Source organism: Lissotriton vulgaris, chromosome 7, assembly GCF_964263255.1.
Source record: "Lissotriton vulgaris chromosome 7, aLisVul1.2, whole genome shotgun sequence".
NCBI classification, from domain to species: Eukaryota; Metazoa; Chordata; class Amphibia; order Caudata; family Salamandridae; genus Lissotriton; species Lissotriton vulgaris.
Genome location: NC_141695.1, coordinates 1,524,970,861 through 1,524,998,839, shown reverse-complemented (window position 1 = coordinate 1,524,998,839; position 27,979 = coordinate 1,524,970,861). Strand labels below are relative to the sequence as shown.

The following is a 27,979-nucleotide window of genomic DNA, read 5'->3' as shown; positions in this document are numbered from 1 at the left end:
GACTTCGTCCTGTCAATGTAGAACTTTAGACATCTTTTGACGTCTAGAGAGTGTAGAGACTGCTCCGCAGGCGACGAAGGATCCTTAAAAAATGTAGGCAGTACCACAGGTTCGTTGAGATGAAATATGGATGGAACCTTAGGAATGAATTTAGGATTTGTCCTCAAGACAACCTTGTCAGGATGAAATTGGAGAAAAGGTTCAGAAATCGAGAAAGCCTGAATTTCACTTACTCTCCTCGCAGATGTGAGAGCTAAAAGCAAGGTCGTTTTCCATGACAGAAATTGCAAATCCGTTTTATGTATCGGTTCAAAAGGAGACTTCATGAGTTGTGCTAAAACCGTTTTCAGCTGCCATGAGAGTGTTGGACGGTGGACTGGAGGAAATGTCCTGAAAAGTACCTTGAGAAATTCCTTTATTACTCTTTGAGACCAGAGAGATGGACAGTCAGGATGTCTTCTATATCTCGAGATAGCTGCCAAATGCACCTTTATAGAAGCATGAGAACATTTCGCTCAAGCTAGATGCAAAAGATATGGCAGGATTTGTTCTGAAGAAATATTAAAAGGATGAAGATTTTGAGAAGCGCACCTTTGACAAAACCTCTTCCATTTTGCCGTATAGGTTTTGTTCGTAGAGATCGCCCGTGATTTGGAAAGTATCTCTTTGCATTCTTGAGAAATATTCAAAGATTGAAACTCATGTTCATGAGGTTCCATGCCGATAAATTGAGCGATTTCAAATTCGCATGAAGAATTTGGCCTTTGTTCATGGAAATCAGATTCTGAGAGAGTGGGAACCGAATCCTGGGTGCCACTGACAGCTTGAGGAGATCGGAGAACCACTCTTGCATCGGCCAAGCTGGAGCTATGAGAATCAAGTGGCACGGCTCTGATTTAATTTTCCGGATCACTTTTGAAATTAGAGGGAATGGGGGAAAGGCATAAGCGAACATTCCTGTCCAGCACATTTGGAGAGCATTGCCCCACAATCCTTTCTGATGGAATCTGCTCGCAAAATGCTTGCATTTTGAGTTGTGAACCATCGTGAAAAGGTCCAGTGATGGAGTTCCCCATAGGTGGAAGACTTGGAGAAGGTAATCCTGATGTAATTCCCATTCGTGAGAGACACTTGGAGATCTACTGAGAGCATCTGTCCTCGAGTTGTTCACTCCCGGAATGTGCTGCACTTGCAGCGAGATGATGTGGAGAAGTAAACATCTCCAAATCTCCTGCGCTTGTCTTGAGAGAAGTTCCGACCTTGTACCTCCTTGTTTAGCAGGTAAAACATGGTAGTCGTACTGTCGGTCCTGACTAGAACTGTGGAACCTCTGATCTTGGGTAGAAAGCTTGTAATCCCAAGAACACTGTCTTTAACTCTAGTAGGTTGATGTGAAGATGCAATTCTCTTTCTGACCAATGACCCTGAATTTCTAAGTCTTGTAGATAAGCCCCCCAACCTTGCAGAGATGCGTATGTCAACATTACATAACTGTGATGCTGAGGCTCGAATATCAAACCTTTTGTTAAGTGTTTTCTGATTGTCCACCATGACAGGGCTATAATCCTAGAGATTGGATCTACTGTTTGTCCAGAAGTTCTTGAAGAGGCCTCATATGTAGCCTGCAATTGGGAAGCAACGGGAAACAAGAAGACATCATTCCCAACAATGACTTGTAGATTCTCACTGAAGTGAACTGCTTTTTTCGTAGAAGAGATGCCAGATTTAGAATCTTTTGAACCTGTTCTTCTGAAGGGTAAGCTTTCGCTTCTTTTGTGTGAAGCATAGGTCCTAGAAACTGAAGAGACTGAGACGGGAGAAGACATGACTTTTCCATGTTGACTTTCAAACCGAGATGACTGAAGAGATCATGCAACGCTGCAGAGAGAGCTGCGTTTCCTGAAATGACTTGCCTTTTATGAGCCAGTCGTCCAGGTACGGGAAGACCTGAAGACTTTGAAGTCTTAAGTGCGCTGCTACTGGCGCCATACACTTCTTGAAAACCCTTGGGGCTGACTTCAGACTGAATGGCAAGACTTTGCTTTATGGTGGCGGGGCGCCAATATCAATTCAAAGACATTTTCTGTGTTTTCTGTGGATTGGAATATGAAAATAAGCATCTAAGAGGTCCAGGAATGTTAGATAGTCTCCTCGGCAAAGAAGTAGTAATATTTCTTGAAGGGATGACATGCGACATGAAATCTTTTTGATGCATTTGTTCAAACTTCTTAGGTCCATTACCTGCCTCCATTTCCCTGTAAGCTTTTTCTTTATGAGAAAGAAATACGAATAAAAACCTTTCCCTTGTTGATGACGTGGCACTTCCTCCGTTGCCTCCTTTTGTAGGAGACATAAAATTTCCATTTTAAGAGCGGACACGTGGCGCTGTTGTCGGAGGATAGGAGGTTGATGTGGAGGCTTTTGTATAAATTCCAGGGTATGGCCCTGATGGATTATGTCCAAAACCCATTTGTCCGTTGTAATGGACTTCTAGGTTTGGTAGAATAGAGCTAGATAATGGTCGTTGGAGTTTGGGCAGGTGGTGGGCGCACTGCTGAAGTCACTGTCTTCTATTAGACTGTTGAGCCTTGCCTCTTGCCGATGGTTTTCCTCTTGTCTGTTGCTGATATGATGACCTGAGGAGTGAACCTGCTGACCACTTGAGAACTGGCGATATCGCTGTTGATTGTAAGGCTGAAATCTGCCAGATTGATATGCCGTTCTCTGGGTATATTGTCCTCTTGACCCTCTCCTACGAAAGGATTGAAACTTTCCTTGTTGCAAAGATCCTAGAGCCCATGCTGTATCAGTATCGGCTTTGATGCCTTGAAGGGCTTCATCCATATGCTTACCAAATAGATTTTCTCAGTAATAAGGCATGTAAATTATTTTAGTTTGCACTTCAGGTTTGAACGAAGTAGCCTTAAGCCATCCCTGTCTTCGCAGCGCTACAGCCGCTGCCATCTGAAGAAAGGAAAGCAACGACATATCCATGGCTATATCGATGGACTCAGAAGCCGCATTGAAGCCATCCTGGATTATGTTGGCTGCCTCTTCTTTTTTTTAATTTTTGGCAAGTGAGACAGTAAAGGAGCTATGTCCGACCACATCTGGCGATTGTATCTACTAAGAAGAACTAAGGCATTTGCAGTCCCAATTGCTGCTATCGCCAGCACAGCAAAGCGCTTCCACGCTCCATCCAACTTGTTCTTAAAATACCACTGTTTTTAAAATACTCACCAGAATCGCGTTGCATTGGTGAAAGGGTTCTCTGTCCTTAGCTGTTTCCCTCCCAGCTGCCTCAGCCAATCGGTCGGCACGGTGTGAGGCTTGGAGGCGGGCCGGGCATTAAATGGGAGTGTAGCGCTGGGGGCAAGCAATTGTTTGTTTGTTGCTGCTACCGCGCGGACCATTTCTATTTAGTGTTGCCTGTAGAAATTGACTACTTGTTCTTAAAATACCACTGTTTTTAAAATACTCACCCGAATCGCGATGCATTTGTGAAAGGGTTCTCTGTCCTTAGCTGTTCCCCGAATCGCGATGCATTTGTGAAAGGGTTCTCTGTCCTTAGCTGTTCCCCTCCCAGCGGCCTTAGCCAATCGACCAGCACGGGGTGGAGCTTGGAGGCGGGGCAGGGCATTAAATGGGAGTGTAGCGCTGGGGGCGAGCCATTGTTTGTTTGTTGCTGCTGCTGCGCAGACCATTTCTATTTAGTGTTGCCTGTAGAAATTGACTACTTGTTCTTAAAATACCACTGTTTTTAAAATACTCATCGAATCGTGTTGCATTTGTGAAAGGGTTCTCTGTCCTCAGCTGTTCCCCTCCCAGCCGCCTCCGCCAATCGTCCGGCACGGGGTGGAGCTTGGAGGCGGGGCCGTGGTACGTATGTACACCAGCATGCGGAAGCGCAGCGGACTCGCCGCCGGCCCGCTGTCCGCGCCCGACCGGGCCCAGGGGCCACGAACCCTGGCCAAATTATCACCTATTCTCCGGCAGGACTTAGAGCTCTAGAGCAATTTCTAGCTCCTTTAACCCAGGAAGTTTTCAATCGTATTAAAGTTCTCGGGATTCTCCACAATCAAGTGAGCCATCTCACCCCCTTGTCCATGACGCCTGTTGCTTCCCCCTCTAATCATTTGTCTATAGGCAACTCATCCTCTCTTCGAGTCTTGTATCTTAACACTCGCTCCTTGGTGAAGCACCAACTGGACATCTTCATGTTGCTATTATCGGACAAGCCAGATGTCCTTTTGCTTTCGAAGACCTGGCTCACGCTGGACTCTATGCCAGATATCTTAGCAGCACTCCCCTCTGACATCTTATCAGCTAATCGGCCTGCAGGGAAGATGGGAGGGGGAGTGGTTGCTATTATACATAAAAATCATAAGTTCACTACACTGACCTCTCTGACTCTGCCAGAAGTGGAGAATATCGTTATTAATCTCGAAACCAACTCAGGATCTTTGGCTCTGGTGCTCATTTACCGGCCTCCCCAGTCCATGCCTTCCTTTCCTCTCTCCCTCTGTGAACAGCTGGCGAATCTTACTATGAACCATGCCAGAGTCCTACTTATTGGGGACCTGAACTATTGGTTCAACGATGTAGGTGGGGCTCCTCTGTCGGCTGAGCTACTTTCTAACATCAACCTGGTTCAACAACTCACCGCCCCCACCCACATCAAGGGCCACATCCTTGACCAAATTTGGTCTTATAACATGGAACTCTCGCCACCTATCATCTCTCCCTGTATATGGTCCGATCACCATCTGATTGAATTCACAGCCACCTTTAGCTGCAGGGCTAAGACCCCTAAGGTAGAGGGAGGCCTGACCAGAGAGTGGAGAGCATTTGATACCCAGGAGTTCATTAACACACTAGTTATCTCCCTCCCCACCGTTAATTCCAACTTTACTGTTGACTCCATGGAGAAAGAGATCACGGATTGGCTATTGGCGGCTAGCGATATCCATGCTCCACTCATCAAATTCTCTTGGGCCAGACACTCTGAAGCCCATAAATGGTTCACTAGTGAACTGAAAACTCAAAAATTATTGCTTTGTCAGCTAGAAAGGAAATGGAGGCATGATTATGCCAGCAACGATAGATAGCTCTATTTGTCAGCCCGTAGGGACTATAAGAAAGTTATATTGGCTGCCAAGGCCTCGTATTTCTCCACCAGGATTCTCGCTGCCCCTAATAAATCCAGAGAAATGTTTAGAATCGTAAACGAACTCAGCAGCTATGACAAATTTCTCCCTGTCAGGTCCCCACTCAAAAGCAGTGTAACTCACTGAACAACTTCTTTGTGGAAAAATTGAAACCATCAGGGCTAGTATTCCCATTACTTATCAGGTGAAGCCTCTGGACAACAATCCAAACAACCCCTCGACTAGGAATCACTTTACAGTTCTATGTCCTGACACCTTACTGAAGTTAATCTCCTGAGTCAAGTCGGGCTGTCCTAAGGACTGCTGTCCTCCTTCTGTCTTAAAGGACACCTTTGCGGCTCTACCTCACATTATTCTTCCTTTCCTCAATGAATCTCTAAGGAAGGGAGAAGTACCTAGAGCCTTCAAAAACACCACATTAGTCTGTCTCCTTAAGAAACCCGGAGTGGACCCCTCAAACTTATCAAATTATCGCCCTATTTCCCTCCTTCCATTCTTTGCTAAAATTTTGGAGGCCCACGTGGCTAGGTGCCTCTCTAATTTTATTGAAGAAATGGATTACCTGGAGCCTAACGAAGCCGATTTTCGGCCGGCTCATTCTACGGAGTCAGTTATCCTGGCGGTGATGGATACCTTGAGGGCCAAAGCTGACTTAGGGATCCCGCAAGCACTTGTGCTTCTGGATTTGTCTGCAGCGTTCGACACGGTCGACCATATCACCTTGTTGAACCGTGTCGAACAAGCTGGTATCCGGGGCGCTGCTTTTAAGTTGATAAAGTCCTTTCTCACGGACAGAACTCAAGCAGTCTTGGGAACTATACTGCCCCTAATCTGTCCACGTCCTGTGGGGTCCCGCAGGGCTCCTCCCTTTCCCCACTATTGTTCAACCTCTACATCAGGCCTCTGATTCACTCACTTAAAGCCAGGGGAACCACTGTCTTCAACTACGCTGACGACCTACAGCTTGTCTTCTCGCTGAAGTCTCCCAATGCTGCTGCTGAATTCCAATCCACAATGCGTCACATCCAGCACTGGATGGATCTGAATCAATTGAAGGTCAACCCTGGCAAGGCAGAACTGGTGCTGCCTGGGAAGAGCTTCACGTTTTGGGGATCTCATTTTTGGCCAGGCGAATTAGGCCCACCCCTAGTCACTTCCCTATCAGTAAAGAGTCTTGGGGTGACAATAGACTCCGACCTCACTCTTAGAGGACAGGTGGGTGTTGTGGTTTCTTCAAGCCTTTTCCAGCTGCGTACAATAAGGAAAATCTCACACTTGCTATCCCATCCAGCCCTGGTTCAAGTGATTATTGCTCTGGTACTTTCACGCCTGGACTTCTCTAACTCCCTGTATATTGGCCTCCCTCAGGGCCTGCTTAACCGCCTCCAAATGGTCCAGAATCAGGCGGCGAGACTGATCTATAAACAGCCAAAATAGCAATCGGCCAGGCCTTTACTAGCTAAACTACACTGGCTGCCCATAGTACATTGTGCCGCCTTTAAGACAGGCTGCATAGTCTTCAAAAAACTGCACTGTACGAGTCCAAAATTTCATAATAGCCGGATCACCAAATATGCCCCCATACGTAACCTCCGATCTGCCTACCTCCTTCTTCTTACCACCCCTACCCCTAAGCTGGTAAAAGTGGCATACCCAAATATAATTAAATGCTTAGACTTACAAGAAACAGATGAGACTGTTCTAAGTAACTTCATCCAAATACTGGAGAAAACAAAGTGTCTCCTTACCTCTAACTCTAAAACCCAAAATAGGACTGTTAGAGGATGGTTTAACCACAGCTGTACAGCGGCCCTTGCTAACTTAAAACTAGCCCTAAAAACTACTCCCAGAGATCAGACTCAGATTCAACTCTATAGAAAACAATACAAGAGGGCACGTAAAACAAGAATAGAAGAACTTAAGCAAAAACTTTGGAATGATCTCCATATCAGTGCTCTCTCTAGAAATAGTGAGAAATTTTGGCGTACCCTTAGATCACCCTACCTTGTAGACGATAAAAGTCCCAAAATAGAAGTGGCCATAGAGGAAGACATATGGGTTGCTCACTTCTCAAAAATGTTTAAAAACCCAACAACATCAGGGAGGACTGAAAGCACATTGACAAAGGTTGAATACCCAATTTCCCTACAGTTTGATATCTCTGAGTTATTAGTTGCACTGGGCGCTAGTAAGAATGGGAAGGCACCGGGCCCAGATGGGGTTCCGGTGGACCTCTTTAAACATAATTTAGATATTTGGGCCCCCATCCTCACCAGAGTATGTAGTGCAGCAGCAAAAGTGGGCCTGATAGAATCCTGGTCGAGATCTATCATCGTCCCAATCTTCAAGAAAGGGGACCGCCAGGATCCCACATGCTATCGCCCCATCTCACTGCTGGACTCTCTGGGCAAAGTTGCTGGTAGGGTAATCCTTCAGAGACTCCAGCAGTGGGTTGAGGCGAAAGGCATAATTTCTGATCTTCAGTTCGGATTCCGAGAAGGCTTCGGCACAGTGGAGCAAGCTCTTAACCTTAGCCTTCTAATTAGCAAGTATACTCAAGCAAAAAAGGGCATGGTCTACATGGTATACGTGGACCTGTCCGCAGCATTTGACTGCGTTTCCCACGCAAAACGCTGGATAGTTTTGAGGGAAATGGGAGTGGATGCTACTCTACTAGATTTTGTGAGAGAACTATACTCAACAGCGACTGCGAGAGTGCGTTTTGTCCTAAAGGGGGAGCTGACGGAGTCGTTTGGGGTGGAGCGTGGAGTCAGACAGGGTTGTGTCCTGGCCCCCTTCCTATTCTCTCTGTACACTAACGGTCTCGAGGAGGAGATGCTGAGGGGGGCACAGGACCTTCCACAGGTAAAAAACCGCCTGATTCCCGCTCTGCTCTACGCAGACAATGCCGTCATCTTGGCACGCACCCCGCGTGAACTGCAGAAGTCCCTGAACAGATATACGGACTACATGACCAAACTGGATTTGCACATGAACGTAAAAAAAACATTTGTCATGATAGCAGGGAGTAAGAAAAAACAAGTTAGGAGCATCCACCTTAGTAACCAAAAACTTGATAGCTGATAAATATCCGTACTTTGGCATTATGATCGATAGGAAACAGAACTGGCGGGCAGCAGTGGACGCAAGGTGTCACCTATTCAAAAGAGCCACAGCGGCGCTGATTAGTTTTTCACAGAGATTAGGGAAAAGGGCTCCAGTAAAGCTACTAAAAATGTATAGCGCAAAATGTCAGTCGATTGCACTATATGTGGCCGGTCTCTGGGGCTATGCTGACACAACTAACCTGCAGGTTGTAGAAAATTCTTTCTTTAGATTTCTCCTAGCAATACCAAGTTCAACTTCCATATACGCAATCCACGTGGAACTTGGTGTCTCTTATCTGGAAGACCTTATAAAGATCCAGCCATTACTGTTGTGGAGGCGTATATGGACCTCCGAAAAAAACCTATTCACACAGTCAATTGTAGCAGAGTTAATGACTCTTGATAGAGCAGATAACATCCTATGGCTCCGGTATGTCAGAAATTTTCTTAAAAATCTAGGAAAGGAGATTTATTATCTGCAACCTGAAAACATCATTGGCATACCGAAGAAAACATTAAAACAACTGCCACTAAGCCATCTAGAGTCACTAAGGCTGGCCGCTGAATCCCAAAAACCCTCAGTCCTCCATGCTAACATGGTTCAGACCACAGAAAGCATCCAGCCTTACCTAACATTAGAAATGAGTTCTTACAAGAAAATGCTGCTAACAAGATTTAGCCTAGATCTTTTTTTCAGGCTGGTAGCCTTTTATGCAGAAAAAAGGTGGGAACAAACTCTTCCTGTAAGTCCGTGTGATGAGAACTCAAAACAGACTAACTTACACACCATTTTGTTTTGTAAATTGTATACCTCACATCGGAAAATATGGTTATTGCCACTGTTGAGACAATGGGGCTTGAGGCAATGCCGTCCCGCAATGTTCCGCATACAAATGTTGGAATCAGAATCTGCCTGTTACCACGTTGTGAATTTCTTGAAATGTGTCATAAGGCATAGAAAAAATCTTTAAATAACACAGCTTGATTGTGGCCCTAGAAACTATAATGAACTAATCTTCTCTAGTCTTTTTAAAACGTATTGACTCATTCTGAATCAAATATTTGTATGAATATGTAGTTTTTATATTTTTTAGACTGTATTTTAAAAAAAAAAGTGCTTTTATGGTTTGCCAATGTGTTAAATCAAATAAAGGAATTATATATATTACCACCCCTACCATAAAATTAAAAAGGCAGGGCGAATGCAGGTTCTCTTACTTGTCACCCAGGCTCTGGAACTCACTTCCACTCTCAGTCAGGAGCTTTTCGTGCAACCTTATGAACTTGGTCTCCCGCATCTACATTCATCCAATTAGCGCCATGAAACCTACGGTGACCGTGCGCTTTATAAATTCTTCCTAACATAACATTACATAACATCCATGCGTCTTCCTTTCTTGTCCGGAGGCCCTGCAGTCTTTGATACCGGATTTGTTGAGTTGCGTTGCGCTGCCTGCATCACCACAGATTCCGGAGGGATGCCCAATTAAACACGCCGGAGAAGATTCAGGTGCCCGATTCTTTTTTTCTATCCTTGGCACAGAGGCTGCAACAGAGGCAGGCTTTTTCATCAATTTTAACCCTTCTTCCCAAATGAAGTCTATAATTGGGATTGATAGGACGGATTTACGTGATTCTTCCTTAAAGTCGTAAAGGAAACATTCTGCTTCCTTGACTGGAAGCGGGAACTCAAATCGCTTTGAGGCCTTCTCCATTATATCATGGAATCCTCCAATATCTTGGGGAGGAGAAGTGGCTGGCGATGGAGATGGCGTAGTAGGGATAACATATTCATCCCATTCAGTTCCAACTGGGCTATCTTGAAGGAGTTCACCTTCCTCTGGTTGATCTCCGTCACTTTCTATCAGATCATCTCTGATTGTAACAATAGGAGGGGAGCGTATTTTTGGAGTGGAAGGTGTAGGTACAGGTGGAGGCTGAGCCTTCTGGACCTGAACAGGACTTGTAACAGACTTTGAGGTGGAAGTGTTCGCCTCTGGGAAACGGTGATAGTAGTCATTTATCATATGGCGAAGGTCTGTTACTAGGGAAATTGGTATAGAGACAGTTTCCTCTCTCACCTCTTGTTGAACCTCCTCTTCTTCTTCATAGTCGTAAGACTGCTGAAAAGACTCATATCTCTTTTCTGTCACTGGACGATCTTGGAAAGAAAAGACCTCCTGTACCTCCTGGTACTCATCATCATCAGTGTCTTGACTTTTTATCTGTAGCTGGGATGGACTATAAGCTACTCCAGATTCCTCATCCTCTGACAGCATTTCCAACAGAGTTGAAGGTGGCAACGGTGAAACCTTGGTCCAACTGGTAAAGTCAATAGATTTTTTCGTTGTCGACGAGCCCGTAGACGGGTGGAAGGACTTTAAAGCAATGGAGGATTTTGACTTCGGAGACTTGAAATGTGTCATTGACGAGTCTCCCGTCGACTAAGTTCCCCTCGTGGGAAACATCCTTTACAACGCAACTTTTACCATGCAGTGCCTTTATATCGCAACTTTTACAACGCAAACCATTACAACGCATTGCACTGGGGGGCGCTCTAGGATAGGGAATAGATTTAATTTACTATCCAACACCTTCCCCACTATCCAAAGGGACTGGAGTTGGAATAGTAAATTAAACTATTCACTATCCAGCACCCCTCAACACTATGCGTTGTAAAGGCATGCGTTGTAAAACTTGCGATGTAAAAGCATGCGGGGTAAAAGCATGCGTTGTAATGTCATACATCCAATTCGGATTATCGTCGACGTCAATGGTGTCGTTGTCGCAGATGGCGTCGGCGCGGTCGTCGACGGTGTCGAAGCTGATCTTCCCATCGACGAGATCGACGTTGAACCTTTCATTGACGGAGTTGTCTTCGTCATTGACGAAGCTGTCGTTTTCGAAATCGTCGTCGTCGACTAGGTCGTCGTTGACGGTGTCGTCGTCCTTTTGACAGGAGGTACAGCTGGAGATACTCCTACCTTGGATGAGGGAGCAGATCACACCTCCCTTGAAACAGAGGATTGTTTCAACGATGTTTGAGGCAAAGAAGAAGAAGCCTCTTTTTCTTTGGTTTTTTGCTTTTTAGCAATCAATTTCTCCTCAAGAGCAGAAGACTTTCTTTTCTTGGGAGTCTGAGGATTAACTTCTTCAGAGTCCGAATCTGTAGTGGACTTCTTCTTTTGAAGCCACAATAATAAACGTGCCTCCCTGTCCCTCAAGGTTTTAGCCGAGAAGGTCCTACAATGCTTGAAGTCTTAAGAGACATGTTTAGGGTGGAGACAGTTTTAGCAATCCTTAGGTGGATCCTCAGAGTAAAGTCTAGGTTTTCCACAGGATCTGCAGGGCCTGAAAAGCCTCTTTTTAGAGCTTTCAGCCATTGTAGTTAAAGGAAACAACAGTACCTCAATCCAGAAGCAAGAAACACTTTCAGTTGAGCAAGATGAAAAGTTCACAGGAAGAAAACTGAGCAGAGCTCAGGGAGACTCCTCTTCACACGAAGGTTGGAAATCTGAGGTATGATGGCTCTGCTGGGGAGAGTGATGTCAGGGCTGGCAGCTGATTGGCTGAGTTTTGGAATCAACGATGGGAGCACACTGCTAGCCTCTCCGCCGTATCGCCCCTCTGCATTCTGGTATATGCAGTGCGTATGACTTGAAGAGTTGGGAAAAAGCTTGTGAGTGTTTCACCAAGGTTGGTGCAAGTAAGTACTTGATATTTCCAGTATCTCTAGACACAAGACATGGCTCGAGTTTTGGTCCAAATAATGAGGAGGTTTGGCAACCAAATATTATGGTCCCCTAGGGGGCTTTCTATGCAGTGTTTTACTCTATGATACTGCTATAGTCATTCAGTTACTGTGAGACTCCCACCATGACGACAGGGAAGATACAAGCATGTGAATCTATGAAAGATTCAATACTGGAGGAATATACAACTCAATATAAAATGCAGTCAGTTTTGAGCTTGTGGAGACAGAGAATGTCTTTACATCTCCTTTGATCTACGAAAGTATAAGTGAATTCTCCCATGATATCCCCATTCCTTTCCTCAAAACAAGGCTTAGTTCCCGCAACCAACTCTGCCCAGCAACTGGTTGTTCTTGTAACATAGATGTACTAACATTTTTATTTCTTCTGCTCTGGAGCACCAATAGGAGTTTTTAAAGAGTAGAAATATGAGTGTTTAAAGAAGAGTATGCTATTCTTTGTGTCACAAAAGGATGTCTTCAAATGATTTGCAGTGCCAGAAGGATACAGGCATTCTTGTGTAACCAACCGTGGTCAAGAGAGCAGCCCCTACGATGTACCCTGGGTTTCCACTCCTCTGCACAGCTCCCTGGACGATCTGAAGTGAAGACTGGAAGGGGGAAAGAGGTAAAGCATAAGACTTACAGACATTAACAACCTTGAACTGGTTTACCCTGAGCTTAACAGGCGGAAATTACAGGAAACATCTCAGGATGAAGAACAGTGAATGTTTAACAGTTAAAGGCAACAGAGAAAAAATAACCATTCAGTCGCAGCACAGGTAAAGGGTGGCATCACCCAAGTAATTAGTCCTTCCATGTTTATCACAGCAAAGGTACAACAACACTGGCTGAGTACAAGATAATTGCAGGTAAAATCCGAAAAATTAATCACTGCTCAGTATGGAGCTCTAGCAGTTAAAACACCTGAATTGCTTATTCATCTTACAAAGGACTAGGAACCAAAACACTAGATCAATCTTCGTACAGAAGAATGAATGTTTATTATATGGAAGAAACATACAAGCGTGCAAGCACTGCATGAGTCAGTGCTTACATTAGGAATGTTGTTGGGAATGCTACATGTTGGTCAAGTTGGTGTTCGGTATGTGGAAGCTGCACCTATCAACACCCAAATAATGGATTCAACTGTTAAGTAAGGGGAGGGTATTGATTAGCAACACAAAGTAGATCACACCAAATTCTTCAAGGCTGCAATGGGTTTAAACTTCCAAAAGCGTTATAGCTTGTTTAGAATGGTAAGAGGGAGACTGATATCCGCTCCTAATAGTAAATTATTCCATTCACTACAACAGTGGTGGCAGGTGACATTTGAAAATGGTGAGGCATAAACATTGGCCATGGCTTTTATATAGCAAGCAATGTGAACAGGTTTAATGGACAAACTTGGGATCCAGGATGGGTCCCTCTCTCGAGAAAGAAATGGAAAAAAGATTGCCAAATGATACATTTCAAAGCAAAGGCACGTAGCAATAAAGCAAGGCTTATAAAGCAGTGTGAAAGTATAGTCTTGAAATATTAAAGACATTAAAAACTGTCCCCAATCTCACTGCATTAATATGTTTATCAGTTAATGTAATGTATAAATTGTACAGCGTGACAACTGTTGCACTTTAAAATGTATGCTTGCCCACTTTCTTGCATTGCATGCAGCATTAACTTTGGAAAGAAATTCTCTAACCACCAGGCTTCGGGAAGCACCTAAATATGCTGGCTGCAACCAGTCATATAGAAATATGTGCAGGCAGGTCTTTTAAGTGAGATGAAAAATGTACAGGCTCTCTATAAAGAACATGTCAAATACATTTCTGTGATTCCCATAGTGTGCCAACTGACCAGTATTTTGGTTTACTGGTTCCTCTCAGAGATGCAATTGTATCCAGATAAATGACAATTGAGCTACACCTAAAACTTTTCGCTACGATTGAGTTTGTCAATGGATGTTAGCTGTTTAAAATACATGAGTGACAACAATGATTTGTTATACATGATTAACATTGGAAAAGTTTTGTTAGAAATGCGGGTCTCTAGTTGGCACAAGTAGGTACCTTTGTCCAAGTAGGGACCCTTCTTCCTAGTCAGGGTAAGGGAGTTACACTCTCAAAATAACCCCTGCTCACCCCCTTGGTAGCTTGGCACGAGCAGTCAGGCTTATCTCAGAGGCGAAAAGAACAATTAATGGACAGAATGCAGAACAATGTCATACATTCACCCAATAACAGATATCTGGGCCTAAATCCATTGTGTTTTTGCTCACCATGCCATTCCAGTTTGAACTCAGCCATATGCAAATCAGTCTTGATCTTGTGCCCAGTGGGAAGAGTCCAGCCTGAACTGCCAGGTCAGGTCTTCCATGGACTGGAAACAAGCATCCTAGGACCAGTTTCGGGGTTTCAGCCCTCATTTGTCAGGTTACCCAGCTGATCTTTGCCCCAGAGTACCATGGCCCTTCTCTCCCCCACTTGCACTCTTCTAATACAAAAAATATTTAACTCCTCCATTCACACTGTCTGTATTCCATCCGCATGGAAGGAAGCTTATGTGTGTCTCATTCTAAAGAAACCTTCTGCTGATTTGCAGGTGCTAGGTAACTATAGACCAATATCTTTGTTACCACTGTTGGGTAAAATGCTAGAATGAGCTATAAATAAACAACTCAGCCAGTATTTGGAAAGCAACAACATTCTTGACCCTTCTCAGTAGGGCTTTCGCCCGCCTTTAGCACAGAAACAGCCATTCTGGCTGTTACTGATTCGCTGTGACTCACCCTCGATGCTGGATAATCCATGATACTGATCCTGTTAGACCTTTCTGCAGCTTTTGACACTATAGCTCATCAACTGCTGGCAGAGAGACTACAGGAGTGCGGCATCGGGGGTAGGGCCCTGCAATGGCTAAGGATTTTTCTCACAGATAGATGCCAAACTACTATCCTTGGTTTCTTTGCATCTCAAAAGTTCCTGCTAGACAAGGGTGTGCCTCAGGGCTCGTGTCTGACCCCCACGCTCTTTAATGTATATATGGCCCCCCTAGCTAAAATTGTGCAACCTTTCGGCTTCGAGATATTCTTATATGCTGAAGACACACAACTGCTATGTCCGATCGGCTTAAATCCCACGGATGAGAAATCTCGTTTCTCAGGAGGAATGTTAGCTATCTCCGAGTGGATGAGTGAACGTTGTCTCTAGCTCAACCCGGGGATAACTAATCTTATGCTCCTGGGTAGAGCCGCTCACTCCTGGTCAGCCGACTGGTGACCAGTAGAGCTGGGTGAGGCCCCCACCCCTTCTCCCTCAGTAAAAAGCTTGGGAATCCAATTGGACCACAAACTTACCATGCAAGATAATATCAAGTCCATCTCAAGGTCATTCTATTACAGCCTCCGTTGGCTACGCAAACTACTCCCCTATCTACCACTAGAACACCGCAGAACCGTAGTTCAGGCTTTGGTCATGAGTAGGCTTGACTATGGGAACGCTTTGTTGGCCGAAGTAGGGGACACAGCGCTAACTAAACTGCAGGTGATCCAAAATACTGCAGCAAGGATGGTTCAGAATCGCCCCCCAGGACCTCCATCGCTTCCCTTGCTTAGAGAACTACACTGGCTCCCAGTGAAAAACAGAGCTTTTTTCAATATCTGCTGCCTCTCCTTTAAAGCCCTCAAAGGGGAAGGCCCCAGTTACCTACAAAACAAGTTGTACAAGCAGACGTCTGAATGCAATTTAAGATCGAACTCATTAGCCCTCCTGAATGTCCCACCCATCCGCTTGAGCCGCACAGGAGGTAGAGCATTTTCATACATCGCCCCCAAATACTAGAATTTGCTACCTGAGGCTCTGCGTCCATCAATATCTCTCCTGACCTTCAGAAACCTTCCTGTTCTAACTTGACGGGTCACATGAGAAACTACTTTCCTGACCCGCCTTATGTTTTCCCCCAGGTTAAGCGCCGAGATGCCCCCGGGTAATTCACGCGCTATACAAGAAACCACTAACGTAACTAACATCAGTCAGGATAGCTTGACTCCAGCGGCATGGAGAGCACGGGACCCACGTCTGGGCATACCCGTCCCACTCAGGGTGACAAATGTAAACAGAACAATTGATGGACAGAATGCTGAACAATTTCATACATTCACCCAGGTACAGAGATCTGGGCCTAAATCCATCCTTTTTTTGCTCACCATGCCATTCCAGTGTGAACCCAGCCATATGTAAAACAGCCTTGACCCCAGTTTGAGCTGGACTGTTCCCATGATGCACAGGGTCAAGAATGATTTGCATATGGCCAGGTCTAATCTGGGGTGGCATGGCAAGCAAAAGAATGATTGATTTAACCCAGATCTCTTGACTGGGGGTGAATGTTTTGATTTGTTCTGCATTCCGTCCATCAACTGTGTTTCTTAGGCTTAGCTCAGGGGCAGTGTGTAAAACATTTGAACATAATCGCAATAAAACAGTGAAGAAACTACAAAAGGACACCACATCAGTTTAGAATAATATCTAATATTTTTATATATCCGAAACAGGACCAAAAACGATAAAAAGCCACCATACAGTTCTCAGAAATCTTCAATAATGAAAATAGACTTGAAATAAAATTCATTGAAGTCAATAGCTCCGTCTGGGGCTATCACGGCATCATGAACAACAAATCTAAACAGTTCTGGGTGACTGCGGCGTCCCGGGCCAGCTACGGTGTTGGGAAGACCCACAAAACAATACCTTTAGAAATGTAGGTTGTTGGCGACCTCCCGAGGAGCCCTGAAGGGCCAGCGTCTGCTGGCGTTGGTTCAAGAAGTCGGTGCAGGACTCGTCCGGCCCTTGAAGTCACACGTGTTGCAGATCGAACTACTCACGGTTGAAGTCGGGTGCGCTGGCGTTGGCAGGCATCGGGGCAGCGGTGCGAAGTGCAGCAGTGCAGTGCCCTCAGGTCGTGGCGCAGGCAGCGGCTCGGTGTCAGTCGTCCAGGGTCATCCAAGAGACAAGGGCGGCATTGCTCATCGCGGTGCTGGCAGGTCATTGTGCAAGCACCGCTGAAGTGCTGTCGTCAGATGACAAACTGGAGTTGATAGTGCTGGAGTCGGTGGGCCAAGGCTGTGGTACGGGATGAGGATGGTACATTATGTAACTTATGATCGATGCACTCAAACCATGGTGCAAGCAGCGGCGTGGAACATCGTCATTGTGGATACCAGGGCAACTGCGTGAAGCAAGGCGGTGGGGAGTGCGGTGCCCACTGGTCGCGGTAGAAGCAGCAGATCTGTGACAGCATCAGGTGGCGTCGTCGGTGAACACGGAGTCGGCACGGGCGTTGTTGACGGCATCAGGCTGCTTTTCTTCTGTAGAAGCACAAAACACACAATCCCCAGTAATGGTAACAGATGAACTTGAAGTCTGTGCTGTTGTTGAACAGGGGACAACCTCTACCTCAAGCCCTTTGAGAAACTCACAAAAAGAAAGTTGTATAAAGTTCAGTACAGTCCTTTCACTGCCCAAGATAGAAGCAGACAAGCCACTGCAGGCCAACAGAGCAAAGCACATTGCAAAGTGATAGTCTCTCCTCACAGCTACACCAGCTCTTCTTCTTGGCAGTCTTCTTGTTTACAAAAGAGTTTTAAAGTTCTGGGCTCCAATATTTATATTCCAAATTCTTTTGTGCACTCATGCAGAGAGTCTCTGTGCTTAGTCCAAACCAGTTTGGTCCTCTCTGTCCCAGCTTCCTAGAAGGAGGCAGAGACAGCATTGGCTACAGCAGAGCAGGTCCATTCTATTCAGGTGCAAGGAAATCTCCTCCCAGTACTCTAAATGAAGTCCAGATCCAGACTCTCTGGAGCCACTGCACATCCCGAACCCCTGTCACTCCAAAGCCAGACAGTCAGTACACATCCTAGCAGAGGCACACAGGATGGCTAAGCATGAAAATACCTACTTTCTAAAAGTGGTATTTTCAAATACAGAATGTAAAAATCACCTTAACTAAAAAAAGAGCTTTATATTCGGAATTCAGGCAAACTAAACTTTATGTTCCTATCAGGTCCCAATGGAAACTTATATTTATAAGATGTTATAAAGTAACTACCATGCTTTCCTATGGACCAGATAGCCTTTCAATAGTGAAAAATGAAATTGGTGAATTTCACTATCAGGACATGTCACACACATCAGGGCATGTCCCCCCTTTCACATACACAGCACCCTGCCCTCAGGGGTACCTTGGGCGTACCTTAGGGGTGCCTCACATGTAAGAAATGGAAAGGGTAAGGCCTGGTAAGTGGGTTACAAACTGCACACAGACCCTGCAGTGGCAGGTTGGAGATAACTTTTCAGGGCTACTCCTGTGGGTGGCATAAAGTCCATTCCCTGTAGGAAGATGGATCACCTCAACAGTTTTGGTTTCTCACCACTCATTTGCATCAACCATCTGAGGGGCCTGTTGTCTGTCTGAACTCGGAAGTGAGTCCCAAACAGGTAGGTCTTAGTTTCTTCAGGGCCCAGAACACAGCAAAAGTTTCTCTTTCTATGGCACTCCACCTCTGTTCCCTGGGGAGTAGTCTCCTGCTAGGGAAGACTACAGGCTGGTCTAGACCCTCTTTGTTTAGTTGGGAGAGCACCGCTCCCTCACCATGCTCTCAAGCATCAGTCTGCACTACGAATTCCATTGAGAAGCTGGGTGCTTTGAGCACGGGCACTGTGCAAATGGCTGCCTTCAGGGCATCAAAAGCTTTCTGGCAGGCATCAGTCCAGATCACTTACCCGGGCTACTTCCTAGAAGCCAGCTCTGTTAAGGGGCAACAATGGTGCCGTAGCCCTTAACAAATCTCCTGTAGTAACCAGCGAGACCTAAAAAGGCTCTCAACTGTCTGGGTCTTGGGGGGGCTCCCAAGCCAGAATAATGTCAATCTTGGGCTGTACGGGGCGCCACCTGGCCACTTCCTACCTGTTGTCCCAAGTACACCACAGAGCCCTGCCTGATCTGGCACTTACTGGCCTTGACCGTGAGGCCTGCCCTCTGCAGAGCCTTCAAGAGGTGCAACAAGTGTTCTTCCCAACTGAACACTGCAATGTCGTCCAGGTAGGTGCCACTGAAATCCTCCAGTCCAGCCAACACTTGGTTGTCCAACCTGAAAAGTGGCAGGGGCATTCTTCAATCCAAAGGGCATCACCTGGAATTGGTAATGCCCCTCAGAATTTGATAATGCTGACCTCTCCTTGGCCCCATCGGTTAAGGCAATCTGCCAGTACCCAGACGTCAAATCAAACGTGCAGAGGAACTTCGCATCTCCCAACCGAACAATGAGCCCATCAGCTCAGGGGATGAGGTGCGCGTCAGTCTTGGTGATGGCATTAAGCCCATGGCAGTCCATACACAATCGCAGTTCTGGAGTGGCAGTCTTTGGCACCCAGACCATTGGCCTGACCGAAGGACTGTTGGAGGGCTCTATCACCCCTAACACCAACATCTCAGAGACCTCCTCTTCGATGCTGGCCCTGACCCAGTCAGTCAACCTGTAAATCTTGTTTTTTACAGTAGGGCTGTCACCAGTGCCCATGTCATGGGTACACCAGTGAGTAACACCTGGGGTCAGAGAGAACAGTGTGGCAAACTGTTCCAATAACTGGTGATAGTCGCCCTGCTGCTCTGGGCTCAGTGTAGGGGAGAGGATCACACCTTCCACTGACCCATTGTGCTCCTTGGTGGACAGGAGGTCAGGGAGAGATTTACTCTCCTCTTCCACCCTTTCATCCGTCGCCAAGAGCATGCTCACTGCAGACCTCTAAAAGAGCGGTTTGAGGCGGTTGATTTGAAGGACCCTCAACGGGTTCCTGGGAGACTCCAAATTCACCATGTAGGTGACATCACTTTTGCGCTCCACCACCTCAAAAGGCCCAGTCCACTTTTCCTGCAATGCACAAGTTTACACTCGGGCCACGTCCTACACTTTTTGGCAAGGCTGGAACTATCAAAGTGACATTCTGGTCGTACCAGCGTTTCATCACCTCCTGGCTTGCTTCTAGATTCGCCTGAACGAGTTTCCTGAAGCGGGCAGTTTGGTTCCTGAAGGCCAGCATGTAGCTAAATACATCCTGGGGGGTTTTCCCGGGGGGCTGCTTCCCAGCCTTCCAAGACCAAACTAAGAGGTCCTCTCACAAGGTGCCCATACAGAAGCTCAAAGGGACTGAACCCTAGAGAAGTCTGTGGTACCTCTCTGTATGCAAAGAGAAGGTATGGCAAGAGGACATCCCACTTACACCTCATGGGTTCCGTTAGACCCTTGATTAGGCCCTTCAAGGCTTGGTTGAATCTATCCATTAACCACTCGCCAATCACTGGCGCTGTCGCAGTACCAAGAAGGATTGCCTCCGGGAACCAGGTGGCATGGTCCACCAACACCAGGATGTAAATATTTCCCATGGCTGTCTTGGGATCGAGTGGCCCCACAATTGCTATCCCAACCCTTTCAAAAGGGTTCCAACAATTGGAAATGTTTGGAGAGAATCTTTACCCTTCCTCCCACACTTAAGGTGCAGAGGAAGAATATTGAGTACAAAATATCGAGTTGCAGAAAAATAGAGTCATCAATATCGTGGGTCAGAAATATAAACAGCAAGAAAATTTTGGTGAAGAATATTGACTCAAGGTAAGTAATATCGATTTTAAAAATATCGAAGAGTTTAATATCGTTTGCAAAAACATAGTTGCTTAAAATATCGATTTTTATTATTATTATGAATTTTAGTATATGTTTGTGATGTATTTTTTTGTATAAGAATTGATTGTATTTTTAATATATGTGTCACATTTTTAGAAGTTATAATGGTATTTTTATTTGAATTTTGCGCTTTAAGTTCCATAGCGGGTTGTGGGTTTCTAGGGGAACAGGGCGGGAAATTATTTAATTATATTACATTTATCAATGTCTTTGAATTTGAATTTTGTGCTTTTAGTTCTAGAGCAGGTTGTGGGTTTATAGGGGAATAGGGTGTTAAGTAATTCAATTATATTACATTTATTTATTTTTTTTATTTGAATTTTGAGCTTTTAGTTCCGTAGCAGGTTGTGGTCTTATAGGGGAATAGGGTGGGAAGTAATTTAATTATATTGAATATATTGATTAACTTGGATTTTTTTATATTTGTTTACTTGAGATGTTATAGTGTTAAATATGTAAAGTAATTGATTATTAATTCATTTTTAATTGGTTATCTAATTTTAATTAATGAATTGGTAAATAATTATGATAATTGTGTAATTAATTTTAGGTGTGTGTTGTGGTGTTTATAGCTGTAAAAGGTGGTAAGTAATTTATTTTTAATTAATGAATTACTAATTGGTTGTTCATTTTAATTAATTAATTAATTTTGGTAATTTTGTAATTAATGTTAAGGGTGCGTTGTGGTGTTTATAGGTGTAAAGAGTGGGAAGTACTTTATTTTTAATGTATTAATTAATAATTGCCTGTTAATTCATTTTAATTAATTAATTGGTAATACATTATGGTAATTGTGTTATTAATTTTAGGTGTGTGTTGTGGTGTTTATAGGAGTAAGGGGTTGAAAGTAATTTGTGTTTAATTAATTAATATACAGTTGTTATTGAATGTTAATTATTTTATATTTATTTTGGGTAATTGTTTATTTTTTGTGTGTTGTTTTTATTTTTAAAGGGGTAAAGGGTGGGTATTAAATAAATATTAATTATTTAATTAGTCGTTATTAGTAATAGTTTTTAATTTTAGAATACGTTTTAATTGTGTTTCATTATTTTATAGTTTAATTTAGGTGTATGTTGTGGAAATGATAGTGTGAGTGTAGTCATCATCATCATCAACAAACTTTATTCGGCTTTAAAAATAAAACCATAAAAGTCAAACATCCTACGATATACCATCATGCAGATTACAGGTAAACAAATACAACAAAATACGGGTAATCAAGACACAAAATAAAAGTACATGATCTATAATACAGATGTTAATTACAGCTTGTCCTAAATCTGATAGCGACCAGTAAAAAACTAGGAGTGTGCAAGACGATATCACTTGAGAGAAGTTGTAAAAAGATAAAAGCTAGTCTCACCCTCCTAAAACCCATTTAAAAAAAATGGAATTAATAAATAACTTTCTGAGTACAACATAAAAAGTACAAAACATTAAAAATTGCATCATGTCCTGAGGAGACTCTCCGTTGCAGCCACAGGGCATGAGGCACTGACCTCTATGAGAGCTTTGGGGCTGCGCCAATAAAAAGTGAAAGAGGTTGAGCCGGAACCTCGTCAATAAAAAGCTGTTGTCAATGCTTTTAAGCCCTGAAAGGTAAGGCTCAATGGTGAGCACAGTTTTCCATACGACGTACTTTCGCACGCTAGGTTTACACAGCTTTTTATCCTCTCTATCACGATGACATATTCTTGGAAAACCCTCCTTGGCCCAAAAGAGGTCCATTTTACGAATACCCTCAAGGTTCATGAAAGGGTCTACTCTTCCAAGCCTGGCTAAGCCAACTCTAATGTACTGGAGCCAGCGGATACACGAGGCATGATCAAGAGATAGACAATCCCATTTGACATCTTTGCCTAGTGAATTCTCTTGCTTTGACCAAATCTTGAGCCACAAGGACAAAGGGCGGAAAGCTAAATCATCGGCAAGAAAAAGACATCCCCAATTCCTCGTGAACAACATACGATGGGACACATTGCGGAACAGAGAGAACTTTTTGCATATCTCACTCCCATAACTAGCCTTAGAGATACATTGTGCTTGATAAATCTTCAGGAGGGCCCTTATTGCCCCCCCCCGCCACTCTACCCGCAAAGTTAAAAACGGCTGCAGTGGCTTTCACTAGGACCCCTTTCTTGTGGTTAAGCGAAGGGCACCAGCTCAACGAGTCGTCAAACACTACTCCCAAATAGGAGAAGACATTTGTTATAGGTATTGGTGAACCTCCTAATTTAAAAGTGGGCTGCTTTACCTTTGCCTTACCGGGACCCACTTGCAAGATGTATGATTCACTGATAGATCCAACTCCTCCATAAACAAGGTGAAAGAATTGAGAAGACGTTGTAGGCCCCTTGCAGTCCTCGCCAGGAGGACTGCATCGTCCACATATAAGAGGACCGGCAGACTATGCTTGCCTACCTGGTGGGTTCTGCTATAATGACTAGAAGGTCTTTCTCTAGAGAGTTGATGTATAAATTGAAGAGGAAGGGTGCGAGTATACACCCCTGATGCACCCGCCTCTGGAATGTTGAATTGGCGGGACACTTTCAAGTCCTTTGAGTAGCGTACTACTGCCCTGGAATCTCAGTGAAGATCCCTCAGAAACAAAATTATGTTATTATCAATGCCAATGGATGACATCAGCTGCCATAACTTGGACCTGTTCACAGAGTCTAAGTATAAAGTGCAGGTGCGAGCCACCGTGTACTTGTTCAGAACAAGATACAAATTTAGACATTGCTCCACGGTGGATCAGCCGGAGCGAAAACCGTACTGAATCTCAGATAAAAATTTATTTTCGTCCGCCCAACATACCAATCTATCAAGAAATATGCGGCCCACCACCTTAACCACAGAGTCCAGGAGGAAGATAGGCCTATAACATGAGGTGCTGTCAAGATAACCCATCGGGACTATAGTCGATAAAGACCAGGAATCAGGCGGTCAACCCGGACCGAGGCATTAATAATAGCAGTAAGGACGGGCGCCCAAGTATCGACATGGGCGGGGCGTGGCTTGGCTGCTGAGCGGAATGGCTGCCTAGTTGTGCAGCTCCGCCGACCGAGCACGAAATCTGACAAATATCCGTCCTGAAACACGCCGAATTTCGGACCTGCTGGGTAACGAAGGATGCTGCTGCCCTTCGTTCTGACTTGCTGACAAAAGCGGAGCCGTGGAGTGAAAATTAGTGGGACTACAGGCAGCGGCGGGAACGAGGCAGAGGTGCGGCCTGGTGAGACCAGTGCGACAGGGGACTAAAGTAGTGGCTGGCTGGAGACTTTGGGCATGGCGAAGAGCGGCACTGGGCCAAACTGAGCGAGGTCAAACAGCAACGGTGTGATCTTCCCATTTGAGGCCATATGGAGAACAATTGCAGTAGCGGACACTGCTGTATCTAAGGCTGAAACGACAAGAACCCTCCTACTACGACTGCAAGGCCCCGAATACAGATGGCGATGGTGAGAGCCTACTAAATCACGGTAAGAGGCGAGGCCTCATATAATACAAGCTGCGATGCGACGCTACAGATTGGCGAAATGAGAGCATTCGCCTCTGATAATGCACGTGATAGACTGGAAAGTACAGATATTGATCTGCTTATAACCTGGTACTAATTATAATGCGATTCGTTGTTGGGTGGCCGTGAAGGTGATGCGACAGCCCTATTGTGTCCAAACAGATGGATGGGGGCGAGTGAAAGCTGCCTGAACTGTGGAAGATAGCGCACAGATACCGGAGACCAAGGGGGCTGCGATTGCGACACACAGAGCGACACTTAGCGTCCATACATGACTCCATCTGACATCTGCATGGGCAGGACGGTAGGAGGATTGGATTGGAAAACTTATTGAGAGATCGCACCACCTGCACACTTGGGAGGAAGAGGAGTTGAGAAGTCGCAACCTGTACAATATTGCCGTTGTAGTGATCTGAAGGTAATCAGCGTTTGCCTGGAGATCTCTGCCTATCTGCCCTGTCTGGAAGTACGCTGCTTTGCTGGGATAGATCGCACATGTGATAGTCACAGAAGGAATATCCATGTAAATACGAGGACAGGTTGCTGTTCACTACGCAGCACGGACTTTGTTTGCAGTATAAAATATTTGCGAATACGCACCTAAGCAGTGATACACGCATCCGAACTGTGCAACCCCATGGAGAACTGGGGACAGTATTGTACCCTACAGACCGCACGGATTACCATAAGATCGGAAGACTAGGGAAGAGAGTTCAAGGGAGTTGAAATGGGCAAGCCAGAAACTCACCAGCCCAAAATAACGTTCGGTAAGAAAACGCCGAAGCCACCCGGCCCGGAGCAAATAGATCAGGACGCTGCAGATGAGGGCGCTAGTCAAATTCCGGCTGAGGATATTAGATCCATGTTCCAGGACTTGAAGACAAGCCTGCAGGGAATCGACTCTAAAATGGACACACTAGTCGCCCGCATGGATGGAATCACGAACCGAATGGATAAACAAGAGGGTAGAGTGAGTGTGCTGGAGACGCGGGTCACTGAAACAGAAGAGGGGCAGACCGAGATCGAGAAGAAAGTGAAAGGTATGGATAAAGTTCTAGCCCTCATTCAACAAAAGAATGAGGATTTGGAAGCGAGATCACGGCGGAATAATGTGCGCGTAACTGGCGTGGCTGAATCTACAGACATTCTAAATATGGAACGCTATGTTGAGACCATGATGAGAGACCTATTTGGAGATGGGCTGTCCCCGATGTTCTTGAGCGAGAGGGCTCATAGATCCCTTAGCCCCTGACCAAAACCTGGAGCGCCACCCAGGCCAATACTGGCCAGAGTCCTGAACTACAGAGACCGGGACACAATTCTACGCCTGGCAAGGGAAAAAGGGAAGATCCAATATCACGGAAATTATATCGCACTCTATCCAGACTTTACATTGCATGTACAGGCTGCCCGCAGGGAATTTATACCAGCGAAAAAAGTCTTTCAGCAATCAGGCACCAAATATGCGTTAATATATCCAGCAAAATTGAGGGTGCAGGGCCCTGGCAGACCTACCTATTTCGTGGATGCAAAAGAGGCACTTCAATATGTCAAGCAACTGGCCAGGGAACAGAAACAGCAGTCGACGCCGGAGAGGAGGGGATCTACTGACAGGCTAAGTGACATTGAATAACATGTATATATTGTCAGCCTAGGAAGATGTGTGGAATATTGGGGCGGGGCGCAACAATCGATCTTTACAAATTAAGGTTAAAGATGGGTGACTTGATGGCTGCTAGCTGGATGATCCGGAATGTGGAATTCAAGACCATCCCCGTAAGCTTAATAAATCACCCAGTGGGTCCTTGAGAGGCTGGTGTGGTGTTAGCGCTCGGTCACCCTGTAATGACAACATGGAAGTATGATGACCAACCTGCGTACCCTCTGGGATGATTCCCATTTCATATATTTTGTTTCTATTGCTGGTTTGGGTTGGGACATGGGGATGGGTTGTGGGAGGGGTGAATACACAATCTGATTGGGGGGTTGATGTGGGTGGGAGGGGAGGGGGAGTGAGAGTATGGATTCAAATGAGTCGCACAGTATTTTTATTTGGGGGGTAATGCTCGACCCGTTTGGGGGGTTGGAGCGGGAGGGGGGGTTTACAAGTTGTATAGTTATGACTGTTGCCAGAAACGTATCACAATTGCACTGACTCAAAGCTTTATTTTCGGTAACAAGCCTCACATGGGTGTCCCAAGGCATGTCTGCATTTACATGGAGGAGGGGACTGCTCTGTTGCATATCTCCACACGACAATGGCTAGCTGAGGCTGGATATGAGACGTGATGGGGGCCACCAATAAGACGATAAACTGCCTATCCTGGAATATTCGGGGGATAAACGATAGGAGGAAGTCGAGATTGATTCATTCATACCTGTTGCGTCATGAGGTAGATATCTGTATATTGCAGGAAACTCACTTGGCCGTTGCGGGTACTAATATTCTCAAACACTATCGGTGGGGGGAGATTGTAGAGGCACCCTTTTCTAATTATGCCAGAGGAGTAGCTATTCTCATACGCCGAGGTGCACAATGGAAAACTCACACGTCCATTATAGATAAGGAGGGGAGGTACATATTGTTGCTAGGAACACTGTGCGCTGCTCCGGTGCTGATTGTCAATGTGTATGGTCCGAACGCCGATAGCCCTACTTTCTTTGATGACGTATGGCAAAAAATCCAATCATGTGGCAATACGGCAATAATATGGGGCGGGGACTTTAATGTGGCTCTTTCCCCCGTAGCAGACCGGCAGGGAGTGGCTCGGGAACACCACCCTAGAACTGCAGGCTTTCTGAGAGATCTGATGCTTGAAGAATGTCTGGTTGACACCTGAATGGAAGAGAAGGTACATGTGTGACTGCACATAGAAACGCCTGATCCAGGATTGATTACTGGTTGCTATCAAGATATATGCATGCACCCGTGACTGGGGCGAAACACTTGCCGAGGTCCTTTTCTGATCATGCGCCTGTGCGCGTGTGTTTGGCGATTCCACCACAATATGTCCGGCCTTTTATCTGGAGATTTCCCTCGAGAGTGCTATTAGACCAAGTGTTCAGGGAGGAATTGAGGTTGAAATTGACTGAGTACTTTGAATTGAATGAGGACACGGTGGACTCGTCAAGAGTTTTATGGGAAGCGTTCAAGGTGGTGACCCGTGGCAGTTGCTTGGCCCTTAAAACAGGGGTGCTCAGATCAATAAGAACTACATTGAGTGGTTTAGAGAATGACATTGCGCATCTGGAAAGAATGAATAGAGAAAACCCATCTCCGTCCACTCAAGCAGAGCTCAGAACCAAACTAACGGCCTTCCAGGAAGAAGCTGAAAGGAAAACAGCATACCTTAATAAATACGCACAGGCCAGGAGATATGGAGAAGGAGATAGAGCAGGGAAGACATTAGCTTTGTTATTGCGAGCTCCACGCAGTGCAGAGTATATAACGGAGATACAAATGTCAGACAGAGTAACTAGAGGCACGAGACAAGACTGCCCGCTATCGTCATTGTTTTTTGCTATAGCCGCTGAACCCCTTGCGGCGCGGCTACGGCAACACCACACTCAACGCAGCATAGGCTTCACCTCGAGTAGACTGCTCGTCTCAATGTACGCAGACGACATGACAATTTATATGAGTAGGCCTGTGGAGAACATTGACCCACTTATGCAGGAGTTTGTACGGTGTGGGGG

At 45.3% G+C, this 27,979-nt stretch overlaps 1 protein-coding gene across 1 annotated transcript in view; it reads right to left on the bottom strand.

The window, feature by feature from the left end:
• Positions 1-27,979, bottom strand: part of TCTN3 (tectonic family member 3) — a 420,785-nt gene that overhangs the window by 71,744 nt on the left and 321,062 nt on the right. Inside the window, exon 10 of the mRNA XM_086932394.1 lies at positions 12,536-12,637. Within this exon, the coding sequence (XP_086788520.1) occupies positions 12,536-12,637 (102 nt within the window). The remainder of the gene's footprint in view (positions 1-12,535; positions 12,638-27,979) is intronic.